This window comes from Furipterus horrens, unplaced genomic scaffold (genome assembly GCF_987537825.1).
Source record: "Furipterus horrens unplaced genomic scaffold, mFurHor1.1.pri manual_scaffold_2, whole genome shotgun sequence".
Lineage (NCBI taxonomy): Eukaryota > Metazoa > Chordata > Mammalia > Chiroptera > Furipteridae > Furipterus > Furipterus horrens.
Window position 1 is genome coordinate 147,562,957 of NW_028327172.1, and position 18,459 is coordinate 147,581,415.

Below are 18,459 nucleotides of genomic sequence, written 5' to 3' on the forward strand. Positions count from 1 at the left end.
ACACCAATAACACCTGGTCCAAACCACTATTGTCTTTTGCATGGATAACTAAAAGTCTCTTATTTGGCCTGTCTTTTTGCTTCCACATTTTGCCTGCCACAGCGCCTTCTCCACCAAGCAGTCCGAAGGACTCTTAGATTTTGCAGTCCTTTGCTCAAAATCTTCCAATGCTTTCCCATCGCACTGAGAATAAAATCCAACATCTTTACCTTGGCCAGTAAGGTCCTATACGGTCTGTTCCTTCACTACCTTTGGTCTCATCTGCAATCTCCTCCCATGCACTCCTTGTCAGTCATGTTGACCTTTTTGCTGGACTCTGCACATTCCAAGCGTGCTCTTAACCTCAAAGCCTTAGTAAGTGCTGTTTTCTCTACCTGTAGTGCTCTTTCTCAAACTTGCTCCCTCCCTTGCTTTGTGTCCCTGCTCAAATACTACCTCTTAGAGAGGACTCGTTTTATAACACTTTTTAAAATGGCAACTCCCTTCAGTTTCTAATCTCACCATCTGCTTTATTTTTCTTCGTAGCACTTGTCGCTATCTACAGTTTTTCCTTTACTCCATGCCTTCAGGTTCCCTTCATGCTTCTCCACCATCCCTTAGGACACCTGTTTTTGCCTGCATGGTTGCAGCTTAGTTGCAGGCAAATTGGTATTCTAGCTTAGTGGAAGGCAAAGTGAGTAAGCGGTCCTATGAACACACATTGCTTCAGTCATGTTCCTCTGAAAGGAAATTAGTACCCCAGCTGCAGCAGAGCTTGGAGGGTGGCAGTGCTTGGAAGCGCAGTGTTGCTGGGCAAATATGTACTTGACTACAAATCTAGTACTAGACAAGAAAAGAACACATTTTGGTGAACAGCTTGTCTTCTTAGTCTTCCACAATTTGATTTTTAAAAATTTGAAAAACCTTCTGTAAAATATATAAAGTTTATAAAATATGAAAAGTCATTATGGCCCTGGCCAGTGTGGCTCAGTTGGTTGGAGTGTCATCCTGTAAACAAAAAGTTGTGGGTTTGGTTCCTGGTCAGGGCACATGGCTAGGTTGCTGGTTCAGTCCCCAGCTGCAGCGCGTGCGAGAGGCAACTGATGGATATCTCTCCCTCCCTTCCCCTCTCTCTAAAATCAATAAGCATGTCCTTGGGTGAGGATTAAGAAAAAGGGTCATTTCTTTTACAGTCTTATATAATTATATGATCAATATTAATCATCATAGAGACAAATACTATGCTATGACAACATTCCTTCCCTCCCTCCCTCCTTCCTTCCTGCCTGCCTGCCTCTCTTTCTTTCGTAAATTAACCCATTTATTATAGGCTAGCAATGTTTCAAATTATGGAACCTCTACTGGTCTTTCAATTCCTTCAGTCTTTTGATGGCAGATTTCACTGTGATAGCAAGTGATGTGGTAGGTCCAGGCAACACCCGCTACTGTTTTCATGCAGGAGCCACAGTGCCAGATCCCCGCAGCTCGTCTCTTCATCTTGGTTTTGCCACAGAAGGAGCAAGTGTACTTGGCATGCTGTCTGATCTCAATTTTCTTCACCATTTTGCTGAGGGAGGCGCCATAATGGGTACCATATTTACCAACAATTCCAAACTTCTTGGTGCATTTAGCCCTGTTGTACAAACTGGGTAGGAACCCAAGAGGCGTGATCACATTTCCTGTGCCATTCAAAGGAGAATGTTCTCACTATCAAATTCTTTTGCGCTCTCTCTCCACTTTTCAGTATACTTAAATTTGGACTAAGACTCTTTTGGTACGGTTTTCTGTTGTTTGTGGAGTTTCTAATTGTCTTTTTTTTCACATACGTAACTTTTTCCAAGTTCTCAACCACACCATCTAGTATGTATATGAAACCTCCCTGTCCCTCAGGGTTGCTCTCACACAGTCCTGCATTCCAGAGTGGACTCACTGTGCCCTAGGTTGGCTGTATCACTGTGGACGGGTCTTGAGGTCTCTGTTCATTGGGCCAGACTCACCATTTCTTGGTATCTATGTCATTGTCTTCTTTTTTATTTATTCCTCTTTTTTGCTGGAGTACAATCTCAGGAAACTTTCTAAGAAAGACTATGAGTCCTTGCCCCATGTATTGACAATGATACTTGGTCTGTTCAAGATTCAGAACCATTTCCCCTCAGAACTGTAAAGGCATTGTTCCTTTGTCTCCTAGGATGTAGGGTCACTCAGCAATCTGATGTCACTATAGTTTGCCTTACTTTGGAGGGTTCTTCTTTCTAGAGGCTTTAAAGATCTATGTAGTCTCAGTGTACATACGTTTTCCCAGCATCCTTTCCATGTATCCTGTTTGACTTTGGGAGGCGCGTACAAATTGTTCTCAGATGTTCCCACCTGGAAAACGTCATTATATTATTATTGACTAATGTTCTTGAGTTTGTTTGCTGTGTCTCAGTGGAACTCTTTTAATCAGATTGAGTCCTCTTGGAATGATTCCTTATATTTCTTTTCTATAATATTTTAAAAATTACTTGTCTTTTTTATTTGGCTCTCTAGGACATTTCCCTAATAATTTTCAATCATTCTACTTCATTTTAGTAGGAATGGTGTCCACCAGGGAAAACCACATAATTAATTGGTAATCTGTCCAATGGCCTGGACAGAGTTTTGCTACGTTATATGATTCCTGTGCCAGAGGTTTCTAGATTTACATTCCATGTCACCACTTCTATCTTAGCATTGAACAAAATCACATAGGACAGGACAAAGGTATCCAATTAATAAAACACCAAAAACTATAATATTTACTTACATATATAAATGCAAAATCCTAATGAATCATTAGCAAATCAAACCTAGCTATTTATTCAAAGAATAATATTAAATAAACAATCAAAGTTTATCTTGGAAATATGTATAAATAAGGAACCTTGATAATACATTTATCTTCACTAGGTCATATTTTTCTCATATGAACATTCCAAGAGGTGTTTAAAAAACCTTTGTTACTGGTGTGGCTCAGTTGTCTGGGCGTCATGTCACAAAGCAAAAGGTCACCAGCTCAATTTCCAGTCAGGGCACATGCCTGGGTTGCAGGTTCAGTCCCTGATTGGGGTGTGTGCAAGGGGCAACTGATCGATGTTTCTCTCTCATGTTCACGTTTCTCTCCCTCTCTCCCTCCCTTCCCCGTTCTCTAAAAATAAATAAATATCCCTAGTTTAAGAATATAACTCTTTTACCAATGACCAATACTATTAAACTTAATAGCCAAACATTAGGTTTTCTTAAGATGCTGAACAAAGAAGTCTGCACTAACTACTATAACTGTAATAAAACAGTTCTCTGAAATTGCTAGCTAATGCAATCAAATAAGATATAAAGAAAATGGCAATGTATAATTCGTAGATGATAGGACTATCCTAAAATTCTAATGAATTAACAGAAACTGTATTTGAAATAAGACCAATAAGTAAGAAGGCAGTTACAAAAATCAGTGCTATAGCACTTTTCACTTATTTGACGGGCAATGATGAGAAACAAATAACGTTCAGTGTTTATGAGACTATGAGGAGTGGTCTCTCTAATCTACTACCAGTGGCATTGCAGTATATTGTTACCACCTCTTTGGGGGCCAGTTTTAGAGACATTAAAGGTTCTAAAAACATCCATATTCTTGAACCAAGCAGTTCTACTTCTAGGAATACAAGATAAGAAAACAGATATAAGTGGAAAGATGAAAACAAAACAAAACAAAACAAAACAAAAAACAACAAAACACAGACATCCTAGCAAAAAAGGAAGCAATTTAAATGACAATCAGTAGGATGCTACTTAAATATATCAAGACAGCATGGAGCGTTATGTAAGGGTTTAGAAAATGAAGTAGATCTTATTTTCATAGAAAGGAGCTCATGTTTCCTAGCAAAGTGAGAAGGGTGGGTTACAGATTAATGCTGTTAAAATTATGTATAGTCATATGCCTATATAGGAAGACTAATGTCTAAAATGATATATAACAAAATGTTTCCAGAAGTCATTTTTTATTATGGTTGATTAAAGTTTTTACTTGAGTGTACTTTTTAAAGTTTCTTTTTTCTATGAACATAGTTTTACCAAAAAAGCTCTAATGATAAGTCTCCAGACACATTTAAAGTGTTTTTCATACACACAGCAATAAACAGCATTAAAGAGTGCTAAGAATGTGTTTGAGGAGGAATCAAAACATCTGGTGTTTTCCCAACCCAACTATTGACCAGGTATCTTAGGAGCAGTTTTCTCAATTGTAAAATGGTTGCTGTTGTGAAGATCAAGTGAAATAATTAAATTTAAATGTCTTGAAAAATGTAAAATACTACTAAAATGAATGATGGAATAATTGGTATTATCACTTAAAGAAGTTAAACATAAAAATGACCTTTGCAATGTTATTCTTATGTAGTAAAATATACCTTTTATAATCATGTCCTATGTGATTTTGCTCAATGCTGAGACAAAAATAGTGAAATGGAATGCAAATGTATAAGCCTCTGGACCAGAAATCATATAACAGCAAAACTTTAACCAGGCCAATGGACAGACTAAACAATTATGTAGTTTCCCCCATGGACACCAAAAGGTCCTACTTCCTTCAAAATAAGCTCTGCCTTCTCTTTCTTTCAAACAGGGAATCAAGCTGCCTGAAATTCTTAAGCCAACCATTCATATACTTGGGTTAAGAAACTGAGGGCTACTATTCAAATACAAGTGTGTGTGTGTGTATTTGGTAACACATTATTTTCTATTAATATCAGATTGAAAATTGATTGTTAAATGAGCTAGTGACTTATCTGGCAAGAAGAATGGAATAAAGGACCCTGAGGTGAGAGGGTAAGGAAAGAAGGGATGGAGAAGAATATGCGATTGATCGGGCGGAGATCAGGAGATCTGCAGGTAGCAAGGGTGAAGATGGAAAATTAGGACAATCCTTGTCATCTTTACAACTTGTATAGGACAAATCTGACTCTGAAAAGTTATAGAAATAATATATTTGCCAAATACTAACTCTGTATTTGGTTCACTGATAAAAACAAAGTTTATTATCTAATGAATAATCCACTTATATATTTTTGAAACAACTGCCATAGCATATAAATCCTCCCTAAGAGGCATCTCCTTTATCTCCTTGTTACAGTGATAGAAAATAAAATTGAGAATTTTATTTTTGCCCCCCTCTTTCTGATGCTCATATGGGGACACTTATCTAACTATACACTTCCTACCTCTCACTGTGGTACTAAGCTAATTATAAAAGTCTGTTTAAATCTATCCACCTGTCTTTTGTTTTGCTGCCTACCTGGGTCTTTTCCAAGCAGGCAGAAAATCTCCAATCAGTCCGTTATCACAACCAGAACATAAGAGATTAGTGACCATGGAGAAAAGCAGAGTCAGTTTACATCCTTTCAGGATAGAGAATGATACCGCCTCACAGGCAAGAAATCTGAGGCTCCCTGACCTTGATTTAGAAAATCTGCAGTTAATAATCACATTAAAGTTGGTTTAACATGCCAGACAGCTTTTGTTTCCTCTGTTGTTTTTACAATTTGAATGTTCTTTGTGGTTATCAAAGTTATTTGCTGGAAGGCAAATTTAGCATTTAAAAAATGTAATCTAAAATAAAGTAGGTCTTACAGTTTAGATATATCTGAGTTAAAATATACTTCATATTAATTTTTTTACAAAGCTGGTAACATTGCTTGTATTTATCTGGAGCAGAATTTAGCAATTTAATAAATTATGACAATTAATACACTGAAAACTCTTTAATTGAGAAATTAAACATGTTTTTCATTGTAATCTGTCAACCTAAATCAAGACTATAATGATACCACCACTGAGGCTGCACTCTTACCACTCCCTGAAAAAGGTCAATTGTTTCTCAAAGGAAAGAGAACTAACCCTGAAGCTACAAATTTAGTAAGGAAAACAGGTCAAAGAACAGATGTGCAGAGCCGGAGAGAACTGGTACAGGTGATCAGGTCAGTATGCAGTTTCCAAGGATAGCAAACTGAACTTGCCTTCTTTTTCATAATCAAGTACTTAATGAAAAAAATCTAATTAACACCATAAGCCAAAAAGTGATCTTGTAATGTGTGATTAACTTTTACTTAACATTCTAGAGAAGGAACCTGTATTAGCCAAACCCATTTCAGCCGCTTCACTCTAATTTACTGTGTGTTCACTAAAATGAGTTGTCTGAGTGTTAAGACACCTGTTCTCTTTTAGAGAATAATTTACGGGGGTGGGGTGTGTGTGTGTGAGAGAGAGATCAGCTCACAGAATGAAAACACAGTGTGAGTCTATATGTATTACTGACATAGAAGAAAAGTTACAGTGGCATTTTTGGTGCCAAGAGGTTTGGGTATACTAAATATTGATTCTCAAGATACTGTTGGTATTATGAAAGTTGAACTAATACTTGAAGGAAAAAAATCTCAAAAAGTCATGCTACTTTCATGATAAGAAAAAGAAAATCTATTACAGACATGGAATCAGTCTCCCTTTGGTTTTGGCAAAGAGAAAACTCTATGGCAGTTTTCTAGAAGGAAAAAAAAAGGAACATATGGAATGAATTTGCACTAAGATGACTCTTGCAAGTTATGTATAGTTTTTCTAGATCTATGATACTAACTGGCCATCTCAAGGCTCTGTTGGTTACATCATGTACATTCTTGGCATTTAACCTTTCATTTCTCTCCTCTAAAAATATAGACTAAAAATTTAATGGAATTATAATGACAACAAATTGACTTAAAATATTGCTCTACTCAATTTTCTATCTGCCTTTGGCATTATTAACTGTAAGGTCTCATATAAATATTATCTAAAAAATTACGACCAGCGCTATCTTCAAAGGAGACACTAAATCAGTGAACTATTACTTCTCATTAGGCAATTAAACTAAAATTTTTGGAGCTTTATTAAGCCAATGTTTGTTTCATAACTTAAAAAAATTATTTTAATAATTTTTGTTAATCTATATTAACAGCATGTAGTTGTATAATTAGGAGGTCATAGTACTTAAACATAACCTGATGGTTCTTTTCTAGTCACCTAAGGTAATTGGTCTCCTCATGAAACACAGCAAAAAAAAAAGTTACAAGATACAAGAGCTATTTCCCTACATAATCAGACTTTAACTGAAGCCAAAATAATATAAAACATCTGACAAAATCCAAATAGTAGTATTTTAAGTGTGATTTAAAAAAAGACCTACATGGCTTTAAAAATATTCCTATATATAATTTAAAATTCTCAAAGAATATCCTGTCCAAAAGAAAAAAAAAAAGACAGTAATGTTTTATAAGCTTGTTTTTAAATTAAAAAGTGGTAGTTTACTACAAAAAAAAAAAAAAATAACAGCATTTTGTGTAACAAAACTTTTTTTTTTTTTGGTAGTTGTGTTTATTAATAATTTTTGAGAGTTTTTCAATCGTTCATTATCAAAAAAGACCCAAAAGTCTTTAACAGAATTGAGGAGGATATCTGAATCTTTGTTTTCAGTAACCCCTTAATTACTTTAGATCTATAGGATTTATTTAAAGTAAATATTTTAAATTCAGTAAATACTTAGTAAAGAATATATACTCTCATTTGTGAAAATAAGGGTCATATTGATGAAATTAAGTTCTTCTCAATTTCAAGTAAAGATTTACTGAATATTTGGTATTCAGGTGTGTGGTGAGTCCTTTTATAAGATTCTCTGCCTTAAATTTCCTAAATAAAAGCACCCAAAATGTTAAATCTAAAACTTTCCAGGTAAACACTTTGTTTTTAAAATGTTAGGTATGGTCAGTCATATTACATTTATATAGATATATTTTTGGGGGGGCAGGGGTGGAGAGGGGTTAAGCAACTTGTCAAATAGGTGGTAGGCATCATCCTTGAAATAAAAACTAACATTATAGAAATATTGCTCATTTAATTAATGCAAACCACCTGTCTAAATACCTATGGCAAGCAAGCTGTATAACTCAACATTAAAAAGATCCAGCTGAAATATAACTTCTCTTTTCATCTTCTTCTTTTCTGAAATATAACTTCTGGAATTCTGATCAGTCTGGGAACTATTTTTTTCCACAGCTGAAGGGGTCACTCTAAACACAAAAACTAGCATTGTTTTTCTGTGATTAGGTATTAGTAGCTTAAGTCTCTAAACACCAAATTCCTCAAACAGCTGTTAATTGTGGGCCAGGGGAACTGGCTGACATCTGCTTGCTTATTTCGTTAATGGTTCACTTCCAGGTCCTAAAAGGATTCTAGCCTTTCTCCAAAGATAATGTTGGAGGCATATATGTCTGCCTTCTATATAGTTGGCTTGTTCTGGTTTGTCACTCTCCATACAATGCAAATCTGAGTGAACTCACATCTGTCACAGATCGACCCAATTCGTGGGCAATCTTTTCCCATCGACCTGGGGTCCCTCCTGGGAACTTAACCATACTTCTTGTCAGCTGGTTGAGGTCCTCTTCTGTCCATTCAGGTGCCTGCAAAACATTAAAGAAGAAAAAAAAGATAATTTAAAGAATGTTTGCTAATACATTTAATAAACCCATGAAGCAAACTATTGGTAATATGCTTTCTGCAAAAACAATAATATGAAAATATATCTAATAGTTTAGATAGAGGTTTGTGCTGCATATTTAACATTAGAATGCAAAGCTCTAGCAGCCTTTTAAATTTTCTTATGTATAAGAAATAAGAAAGCAGAAATATTGTGAAGCCAGGCTTTTGAAGACATAAAAAAAAAAAAAAAAAAAAAGGCAAGTCAGTTTTGTATTAAAGAAACAATCCACAAAGTCTATGAAATGCACTGTGCATCACTGCTGTTCACAAATGCCTCATAAAAGATCTTCAAGTTTTAAGAAAAACTGTAAGGTTTTTTGCTTTCTGTAAAGCGTAAGTGTAAATGAAAATGTCAACAAATAAATGTAGAGCTCTAGGCATAACTGAGACAAAGATTTTTTTGTTCATTGGAAGTAACAATATTCTAAAAATCATGTGTTTTCAAATAGTTTAACTTATCAAATGCTAGCATTTTATCAAACTTAGGAGCAGATATGAAATTAGAAACTCATGCAACCAAGACTTAAACCATCAAGTACATTCAAAGCAACATTTCATTTTTGAGAAGATAGGTAGCTTCTAAAAGTTATCAAATTATTAATTTGAATAAAATACCTGAAATAAAATTCTAAGATCAAGCACATTCTCTGCATTTTATTCAGTCTACCACTCGCTCAAACCCAAAGCTGAGCAAAGCAAAAGCAACTATTATGAAATAACAAACATGTTACAATTATTTTACATTACATTTTAGCATTCAACTATTCCCAAGCAGAGGCAGTAACCACACTGGTATTAAACAATACTCTAGGAGTCAGCAGAGAGATGGAGGAAGCCCACCTTATTTTTCTTTAACTAAAAAGAAAGAAAAAAAGAAAGAAGGAAACCTTTGAGACAAATACCTTTTCTAATCACCATTTCCGATAATGAACAGGCATACATCAGGCCGTTTGCATTACAGAACCATCAGCACAGAACAACAGTCAGAGGTGAGTGACCCCAGGGACTATCTCCACAGCTACAGCAAAGCTTCTCCCTGACACTAATCCTCCCTGTCATTCTCCCACTGTGCTCTAACCACACTGACATCCGCCTGCCTCACTGCAAGCTTAACGGGGCCTTTCCTGACTTTTTACTGTCTCCCCCAATCAATGGTTCAAGCGTGCTCTTTTCACCATGTCCAAATGGCAGCTTCACTCATAATCAAAGTGCACTGCCCCTGTTAAAGGGCTTTCCGAAAGGCTCTCCCATTTGCATTCATTTGCAAAGCAAACTACTTTTATTCACTTTGTTCTGCTATCAAGAATGTTCCCTGAAGCAGATAAATTGGCATAAATACAACCTGCCACTTAAGAGTCAGTAAATAATAGCCAATAGTAGGGAGGATTTTATCAATCATTCTGTTTTGTATCCACTAAAAGCTGAAAGCCTCAAACATATTCATCAGTACAACCCTTAGTATCCATGCATAAATTCACATGAAAAGGTAGCCTACATTGGGTATGGTTGAAATTTCTTTGATATTTAATGGATATCAGAAATCTAATTCTCCATATCAGGTAATTAAAAACTGTGAAGGTATTTTCTTTCTTTTTGCTTGTTTATACTTTCTTTAGGGAAAAAAGTATTATTCAGATATTATTTAGAGGGACGTAACTGGATTTTCAATGACAGCATATGCTTATTTTTATTGCTAAAAAGCCATAACTTTAATAACTATACTGGTTGGTTTCAGAAATGCTAAAAGTTAAGAATTTAAATATAAGCTTTTAGTACAAAGTCATACCAAAAAGTGCTGACACTGTACAGAGATAAACTATATAGTAATATCAATGAAATTTCACACTAAATCAAATCATCTTATTTCTGCATTAATTATAACAAATTTCTGGAGCAAACAAAAATTGTCTGAAGTGTTCATAATATAAAGGCACTGTTTCATACGGTAAACTAATTCGTTAAAATAATTTCTATTTTTAATAGACTGGCTTTCCAAATAGGCTGCATTTATGAGCAGTGGACTTTGAAATAAGTCTGATTTTAATTCCTTGTTAATAAAATGAGTCTAAAAGTACAGCACCACTTTTTCTGGGAAGGAAAAATTTAAAATATTTGGACTGATATCCTGAAAAACTATTGATTGTTCAGGCAATCTTTCTTTTTAGTTTCATAGTTATTTTATGACCATGATTTTTATTATTAATATTGAAAGAAACTAGATCAATAATAATTAGGACCATAGTCTGAAATATTTTGAGAGAATCCTTTTAGCAAGTCATTATTCTCTCTCCTATAGCTGCAAGGCACTTTGGTGAAGGTGCAATTCCTCAGCAATAGTTAGTTGTGTCTTTAGAAGCGACAGCCTACTGTGATCCAGCCACTACAGCAGCCATGAGGGTGGCCATGGTGTGAATGTATTCTCCTTGTTCTAATCTGGAGTCAACTGTAGCTGTGAAAGTCAAATGAATGCATAAGCATACTGCTTTGCCACGTAAAGCCATGTGTGTCCATTATTACCAAGACACTGGGCCAAAATTCATCTCTATAGTAAAGTAATGGAAGATACCACATGGAGTGGGGACAGCTGTTGTGACTACACAAGCATTCCAATTTTGCATCAGAAAAGCCCCACTCTGGGAATAAATCTCCATACTGAATACCAAATAAAGTTTTCAAATTATTCAGTGTTTTTATGTAATGACCCAAAAGTATGAGCTGATAGGAAATTTTAAATTATACTCCTAAATAATATCCCTTTGGGATAGATAGCTATGTCAAAGATCTGGTGCCCTTGAAAATCCTTACTATTCTTGGGAGGTAGGAGTTGGAGTCTGTAGCAAAAAGCACATTATAGTTTTTAAGTACACTATACACACTCTCCCCATCACAGCTTTAGACCGTCAAATGTTAATTAAAAAAAGGATCATGCAATTTATCTGGTACTGAAAATTTATGGCCAAATTAGAAGAAAAAATGTAAATGTATTTATTGTATTTTCATACTTGAATGACAAAAGGTTCATTTCTATCTGATAAGTAGATATTGAAACTCCCTAATGAACAATACTTCTACTGAAATGAACTATCAATAATCATTATTTATATAATTAAAGAAGTTACAGTTTTGGACTCAGTAATTCTTAATAGATTCAGCTCAACTCATAACTTCTCAGAAATGTTACCTAAGAAATAATATCTTTACATAGCATCACCTAGTTAAAATATCAGATATATATCTAATAATGTGGTTGATATATCTAATAATTGAATAACATGCTATCCTCTGATTCTATGTTCTACACTGACTGTGTGTTTTAGAATGTGCATTTGGCTTTCAGCTACACATTTTCCTTTCCAATTTCACTATATATGGATAAATTGTATGAAAGAAAAAGCAAAGGACAAAATTAAAAACAAATCACTTTAAATGTTTTTTCACTCTTAGGAAGAGAAACTTTTATTTGAAGAAGAGCTAACTCATTCCAAACTAGTATCATTCTAATGTTGTGATACTTCAGCAGCAATCAGTATTGCATGCTGTGTCCACAAAAGTCTCCTCATCTACGGTTTAGCTGCCCTGCCAAAAAAGCAGTCCCATCTGGACCAGCAATCATAAAGTGTGTTCTCTGGGCTGGCACCAACCTGCAAATTGTTACCCATCTGTGAAAAAGTAAGTTCAGAAACAGAGTAAAGGTTAGAAACAGAGCAATTTAATACTGCCACAACAACCAAGTACACGGTCAATCAACTCTTCTTTTACACAGAATATAGGCTGGTTGGGCTGCTGTTAAACTAGAATGGGGGTATCACTTAAAGTGTGAGCTGCATTCTTGTTAGGCACAACAGGACCAAATAGTGGTCAGCAACACTTGAAAATAAAAAATTTAAAAACCCGGTCTTTTCACTACAGATAGTTTGAGAAACACTGCTCAAGATAATGCAAACAGATCAAATTCTTTTTAACTCCTTCTTTGGGAGCAGGAGTAAATAAATCCCCTTGAGAAGTGAACAAAACAATGTTTATTTCTTTTAAAAATATTTTATGCCACCAAGTGATTTTGGCACACTGTAGAAGATAACTAATACAGAGAGATTAGTCCAGGGAGCATGTCTAGGATGTTTAAGGAACGGCAAGAAGATCAGCGCATCTGGAGCACAAGGAGCAAAGAGGGCAGGGGGAGGAGATGAAGCCTAGGGGGTAAGGAGGTAAAATCAAAGGGCTTAGAGGCCACTGCGGGGCTCACTTACTCTGCATGATTCACAAAGCTATAGGAGGGATTTTATGTTTCATTAAGTTATAATTGACATACAACATTATATTAGTTTCAGGTGTACAATATAATAATTTGATAGTTGTACTATCTTGTGAAAAGATCATCACTGCAAGTCTAATTAACATCTGTCACCAAACGTCTTTTTTCTTTTGAAGAGAACTTTTAAGATTTACCCTCTTAACAACTTTCAAATATGAAACATAAAATTACTAACTACAGTCATCATGCTGTACTTTCTCCATTTCCATGACTTATTTTATAACTGAAAGACTGTACCTTTTGACTCCCTTCATCCGTTTGACGTACACCCCACGCCCTGCACACCACTCCTGCAACTTCTAGCAACTGCCAATCTGTGCTCTGTATCTATGAGCTTGTTTTGTTAGATTCCACAGATAAGTGAGAACACAGGGCATTTCTCTTCCTCTTGACTTATTTCATGTAGCATAAGGCCCTCAAGGTCCGTCCATGTGTTGACAAGTTTTCACATAAAATCTGAATAATTTTCCTCTGTGTGCATTTGTGTGTATTTACTACCATTTTCTTTTTCTTTTTTTAGGTATATTTTATTGATTATGCTATTTACAGTAGTCCCAATTTTTTCCCCCTTTCCTCCTCTCTGCTTGGTTACCCCCCCTTCCCTCCAGCAATCCCTCCCCCCTCGTAGTTCATGTCCATGGGTTGTGCGTATAAATTCTTTGGCTTCATCCTTTCCTATACTATTCTTAACATCCCCCTGTCTATTTTGTTCCTGCCAATTATGCTTCTTAATCCCTGCACCATTTCTCCCTCTCTCCCCCTCCACCTCCCAGCTGATAACCCTCCAAGTAATCCCCATACCTATGATTCTGTTCCTGTTCTGGTTGTTTGCTTAGCTTGTTTTTGTTTTTATTTTTTAGACTCAGTTGTTGATAGTTGTAAGTTTGTTGTCATTTTAATATCATAGTTTTGATTTCTTTTTCTTAAATAAGTCCATTTAACATCATATAATAAGGGCTTGGTGATGATGAACTCCTTTAGCTTTACCTTGTCTGGGAAGCACTTTATCTGCCTTTCAATTCTAAATGACAGCTATGCTGGATACCCTAATCTAGGTTGCAGGTTCTTGCCTTTAATCACTTTGAAAATTTCATGCTAGTCCCTCTGGCTGGCAGTTTTTGTTGAGAAATCAGCTGACAGTTTTATAGGAGCTCCTTTGTTTGTAACTAACTGCTTTTCTCTTGCTGCTTTTAAGATTATCTCTGTATCTTCAACCTTTGGCATTTTAATTATGATGTGTCTCGGTGTGGTCCTTTTTGGGTTCATCTTGTTTGGAACTTTCTGTGCTTCCTGGACTTGTATGTCTATTTTTGCCAGGTTAGGAAAGTTTTCCATCATTATTTCTTCAAGTACATTCCTTGCTCTCTCCCTTGTCCTTCTGGTACCACTATGATGCAAATGTTCTTATACCTGATGTTGTCTTAGAGGTCTCTTAAACTATCCTCATTATTAAAAATTCTTTTTTCCTTTTTATGTTCTTACTGGGTGTTTTCTGCTACCTTGTCTACCAGATCGCTGATTTGATCCTCTGCTTCCCTTTGATGTATTATTCATTTCAGTTATCATATTCTTCATTTCTGATTGGTTCTTTTTGTGTGTTTTCTATCTTCATTTTTATGTTTCCTATCTCTGTCGAAGCTCTCACTGCATTTACCTATTCTTCCAATAAATTCATAGAGCGTACTTATAACCAGTGTTATAAACTCTGTATCAGATCTCCCAAGGATGTGTTAACTAGCATAGGAGAGAAGTCAATTCATTACATACAACAGATGCTTAGGGCACTAGGGTATAATTCTTTTGTAAAACACTATTTGCAAAAGGCTGAGCGAGAGTAGTTCCAAAAGGTTTGCATAATTGAAATCTTAGACTGATGTTCTTCAGGATACTTACTACTCATTAATTTTGTAATGTGTAAGTTTTTCAAAAATTACAGTTGCATTCAATATTATATTAGTTTCAGGTGTACAACATAGTGATTAGACATGTCATAACTTACAAAGTGATCACCTCAATAAGTCTAGTACCCAACTAACATGATACATAATTATCACAATTATTATTGACTATATTCCCTGTGCTGTACTTTACATCCCTGTGATTATTTTTACAACTGCCAATTTGTACTTCTTAACCCTTTTAATATTTTCACCCTTCCCCCCAACCACTCTCCCATCTGGCCACCATCAATATGTCCTCTATGAATTTGTTTCTGTTGTATTTATTTATTCATATTATTTTTTTGGATTCCATGTGCAAGTAAAATCATATTGTTTTTCTTTCTCAGTCTGATTTATTTCACTTAGTATAATAACACCGAAGCCCATCCATGTCATCACAAATGACAAGATTTCATTTTTTATGGCTTAGTAATATTCCATTATATATAGGGTGGGACAAAAGTAGGTTTACAGTTGTGAGTACATGAAACACAATTTATTCTTGTATTATTATTTATTATTATTTTCCATACAAACCATTGTAAACCTACTTTTCCCTCACCTTGTATATGGAATATATCCACTTATCTATCAGTGGACACTTAGGTTGCCTCCGAATCTTGGCTATTGTAAATAATTGCTGCAATAAACATAGGGGCACATTTTTGTTTCAAAATAGTGTTTTGACTTTCTTCAAATCAATACCCAGAAGTGGAATTGCTGGGTCATATTATAGTTCTCTTTATGGCTGCACCAAATTCCAATCCCACCAGGAGTACATGAGTGTACTCTTTTCTCCACATTCTCACCAACACCTAATTGTTGATTTATTGACAACAGCTATTCTGACAGGTGTAGGTGATATTTCATTATGGTTTTAATTTGCATTTCCCTTTAGATTACTGGTGTTGAACTTACTTTCAATAAAACAGTCTGCTGATTTAAAAAAAAAAATCCTTTCCATAAAACAAATAACAAATTCACGTTGCAGAAAGTGATACGGAGGGGCATATTTAACTAGTCCTCACAAAGTCTTTTTATCCAGTCCTCCAGTCCCACCCCACACCTTTAATTGCTAAGCTTTTCTGGGCTTCCGTGACATGTTTTGGCTCCTCCTTATTGCAAAGACAGATTGGAGAAAGCTAAGACCTAACTAGCAACTAAATATCCATTATTTCCCATCTTCTAAAATTTCGTTAACATTCCCTATCTGCTAATACAGTCATGTCTCTTCCAATCTCTTGTTCTAGGGTTTATGGCTTTTTAATTCTTTGCTCTCAAGTTGTAAGGATTTGGAAAAGAGTAATGATAAACGAATGTGATGAAGGTGACATGTTTACCAAGAATATGATTTTATGTAAAAAAATTTGTTAAGTCTTATTTAAAACTGTGACATACACATTACATTATCAAATTGTAATCTAAACAGTATGTCCTTGAATCACTTATTCATGATAATTTAATATTATAATAAAGAGCTGACTCTATTTTGATGTTGGGTTGTTGATAGCTTTGAAGTTTCACCCTTCCCTCTTTCCCTTGTGCTCTACATCTGGAAAAGCTATTAAGAAAACCCGGGAGATTGAAACCTTGCAAGCCCCTCACCCCAGCCCCACTCCCAAGACAGTCTCCTATTCCTGCTCTCTCAAGCAGTTTTTGGGCCAAGATATGAAGCCTGCCTTGCTTTCTCCCAGCGAGCCTTATTTTCTTTTGGTGTGTGTGACATCATCAGTCACATTTTGAGAGTGGGTGAGGTCCATTCCATCCCGGGAAGGCAGCCACAGCAACTAGTACTGGCTGCAGGATATCTAGGAGGATCACAACTTCTGAGGGTATTTGCGCTCTTCTTTTTGTATGCTAATTGGCTCTGCTGCTCAGTACTGCATCGCTGAGTTCTAATGAGCCTGTTATCGATTTAGCCAACCTAAATCGGAAGTTTTAATAGTATTTTGTAAAATTTGCCTGTGAAGCCATCCAGTCCAGGGCTTTTGTGTGCCAGGAGTTTTTTGATTACTGCTCCAATTTCATTAGTTGTTATCGGTCTATTCATGCTTTTGCTTCTTCTTGATTCAGTTTTGGAAGATTATGTTTCCAGAAATTTGTCCATTTTATCTAGGTTGTCAATTTCTTGCCATACAGTTGTTTGTAGTAATTTCTTACAATCCTTTGTATTTCTGTGGTATTGGTTGTGATTTCTCCTCTTTTGTGTCTGATTTTGTTTATTTGGGTCCTCTCTCTTTTTTTCTTGATGCAATAGTTGGTGTTTATAGTGAGAGGAGTATGTCATTGGGCCCTCTCTTAAGTGATCTTGGATCATGTGTCTCAGCCCAGACCCATTTATGACTTGTAGAATGAATTGTGTGACTTGATTTCAGCAGAACCCAAGACTAATGCTAGACTTAGGGAAAGACTCATCCTGTGAAAGACTGAGTGGCTGTGTCTCAATCAAGTGTTGGCCCCTATTCTATAGAGTTCAAGGGAAAAGAATTACAGCATATACAGTATACAGGCCCACTGGGCGGTTGCTTGTATGGAGGAACAGCAGTTACTATTTGAAGAGCAGTCATTATTTGAGGAGAATTACTGAAATGCACCCTCCTAAAGGGTGATGGTGCACTAGAACCATACAAAATTTTTCCAGCTCTTGCTGCCTGTGTCTGTCACAAAAAATATCTTGATCTCAGGGTTATAGGGAAAAACACCTATGGCATCCCATTCTTGTAGCATAAACAAAGGTGTTACTTGAAACATTGTCACTTGGAGGGACCTAATACTGATATTGACTTGAGGCTCCCTGGAGAAGGAAATTTATAAATATAAGTTAGCTGCGGGTTTTTCACGTATAGCATTTATCGTGTTGAAGTATATTCTTTTTATTCTGACTTTGCTGACAGTTATAGGTATCATAAATAGGTGCTAGATTTAATAAAATGCTTTTCTGTATCTATTGATATGATCATGTGATTTTATACTTCATTTTGTTTATGTGGTGTATCACACTTTTTGATCTGAAGATATCGTACCAATCTTGCATTCCCATAATAAACCCAATTTTATCATGGTGTATGATCTTTTTCATATATTGCTGGATGGGTTTTGATAATATTTTGAGGATTATAGCATCTATGTTCATCAGGGATATTGGCCTATAATTTTATTTCTTTGCAGTAGCCTTATCTGGTTTTAGAATTACAATGATTCAGGCTTTATAAAATGAGCTTGGGACTCTTCCTTTCACTTGAAATTTTTACAATAATTTGTGAAGGATAGGTGTTAGCTCTTCTGTGAATATTTGGTAAAATTCGCCTGTGAAAACATCCAGTCCAGGACTTTTGTCTGTTGGGAGGTTTTTTTTTTTTTTTTATTACTGTTTCAATTTCATTGGTTGTAATGGGTCTATTTAGATTTTCTGGTTCTTTTAGTTTGTTTTGAAACATTATGTTTCTAGGAATTTATCCAGTTTGTCCAGATTGCCTAATATGTTGGCATATAGTTGTTCGCAATATTTTCTTACATTATTTTGTATTTCTGTGGATTCGATTGCTTTTTCTACCCTTTCATTTTTAATTTTATTTATTTGGGTCCTCTTTTTTTCTTTATGAGTCTGGTTAAGATTTTGTCATTCTTGTTTATCTGTTCAAAGAAAAAGCTCTT

General features: G+C 35.5%; 1 protein-coding gene and 1 pseudogene across 1 annotated transcript in view; both read right to left on the reverse strand.

The window, feature by feature from the left end:
* DNAJC1 (DnaJ heat shock protein family (Hsp40) member C1) overlaps window positions 1–18,459 on the reverse strand; it is a 218,559-nt gene that overhangs the window by 20,002 nt on the left and 180,098 nt on the right. The window contains exon 9 of the mRNA XM_090266591.1: window positions 8,355–8,474. Coding sequence (XP_090122717.1) covers window positions 8,355–8,474 — 120 coding nt within the window. The remainder of the gene's footprint in view (window positions 1–8,354; window positions 8,475–18,459) is intronic.
* Window positions 1,338–2,293, reverse strand: LOC150019686 (large ribosomal subunit protein eL43 pseudogene; annotated as a pseudogene).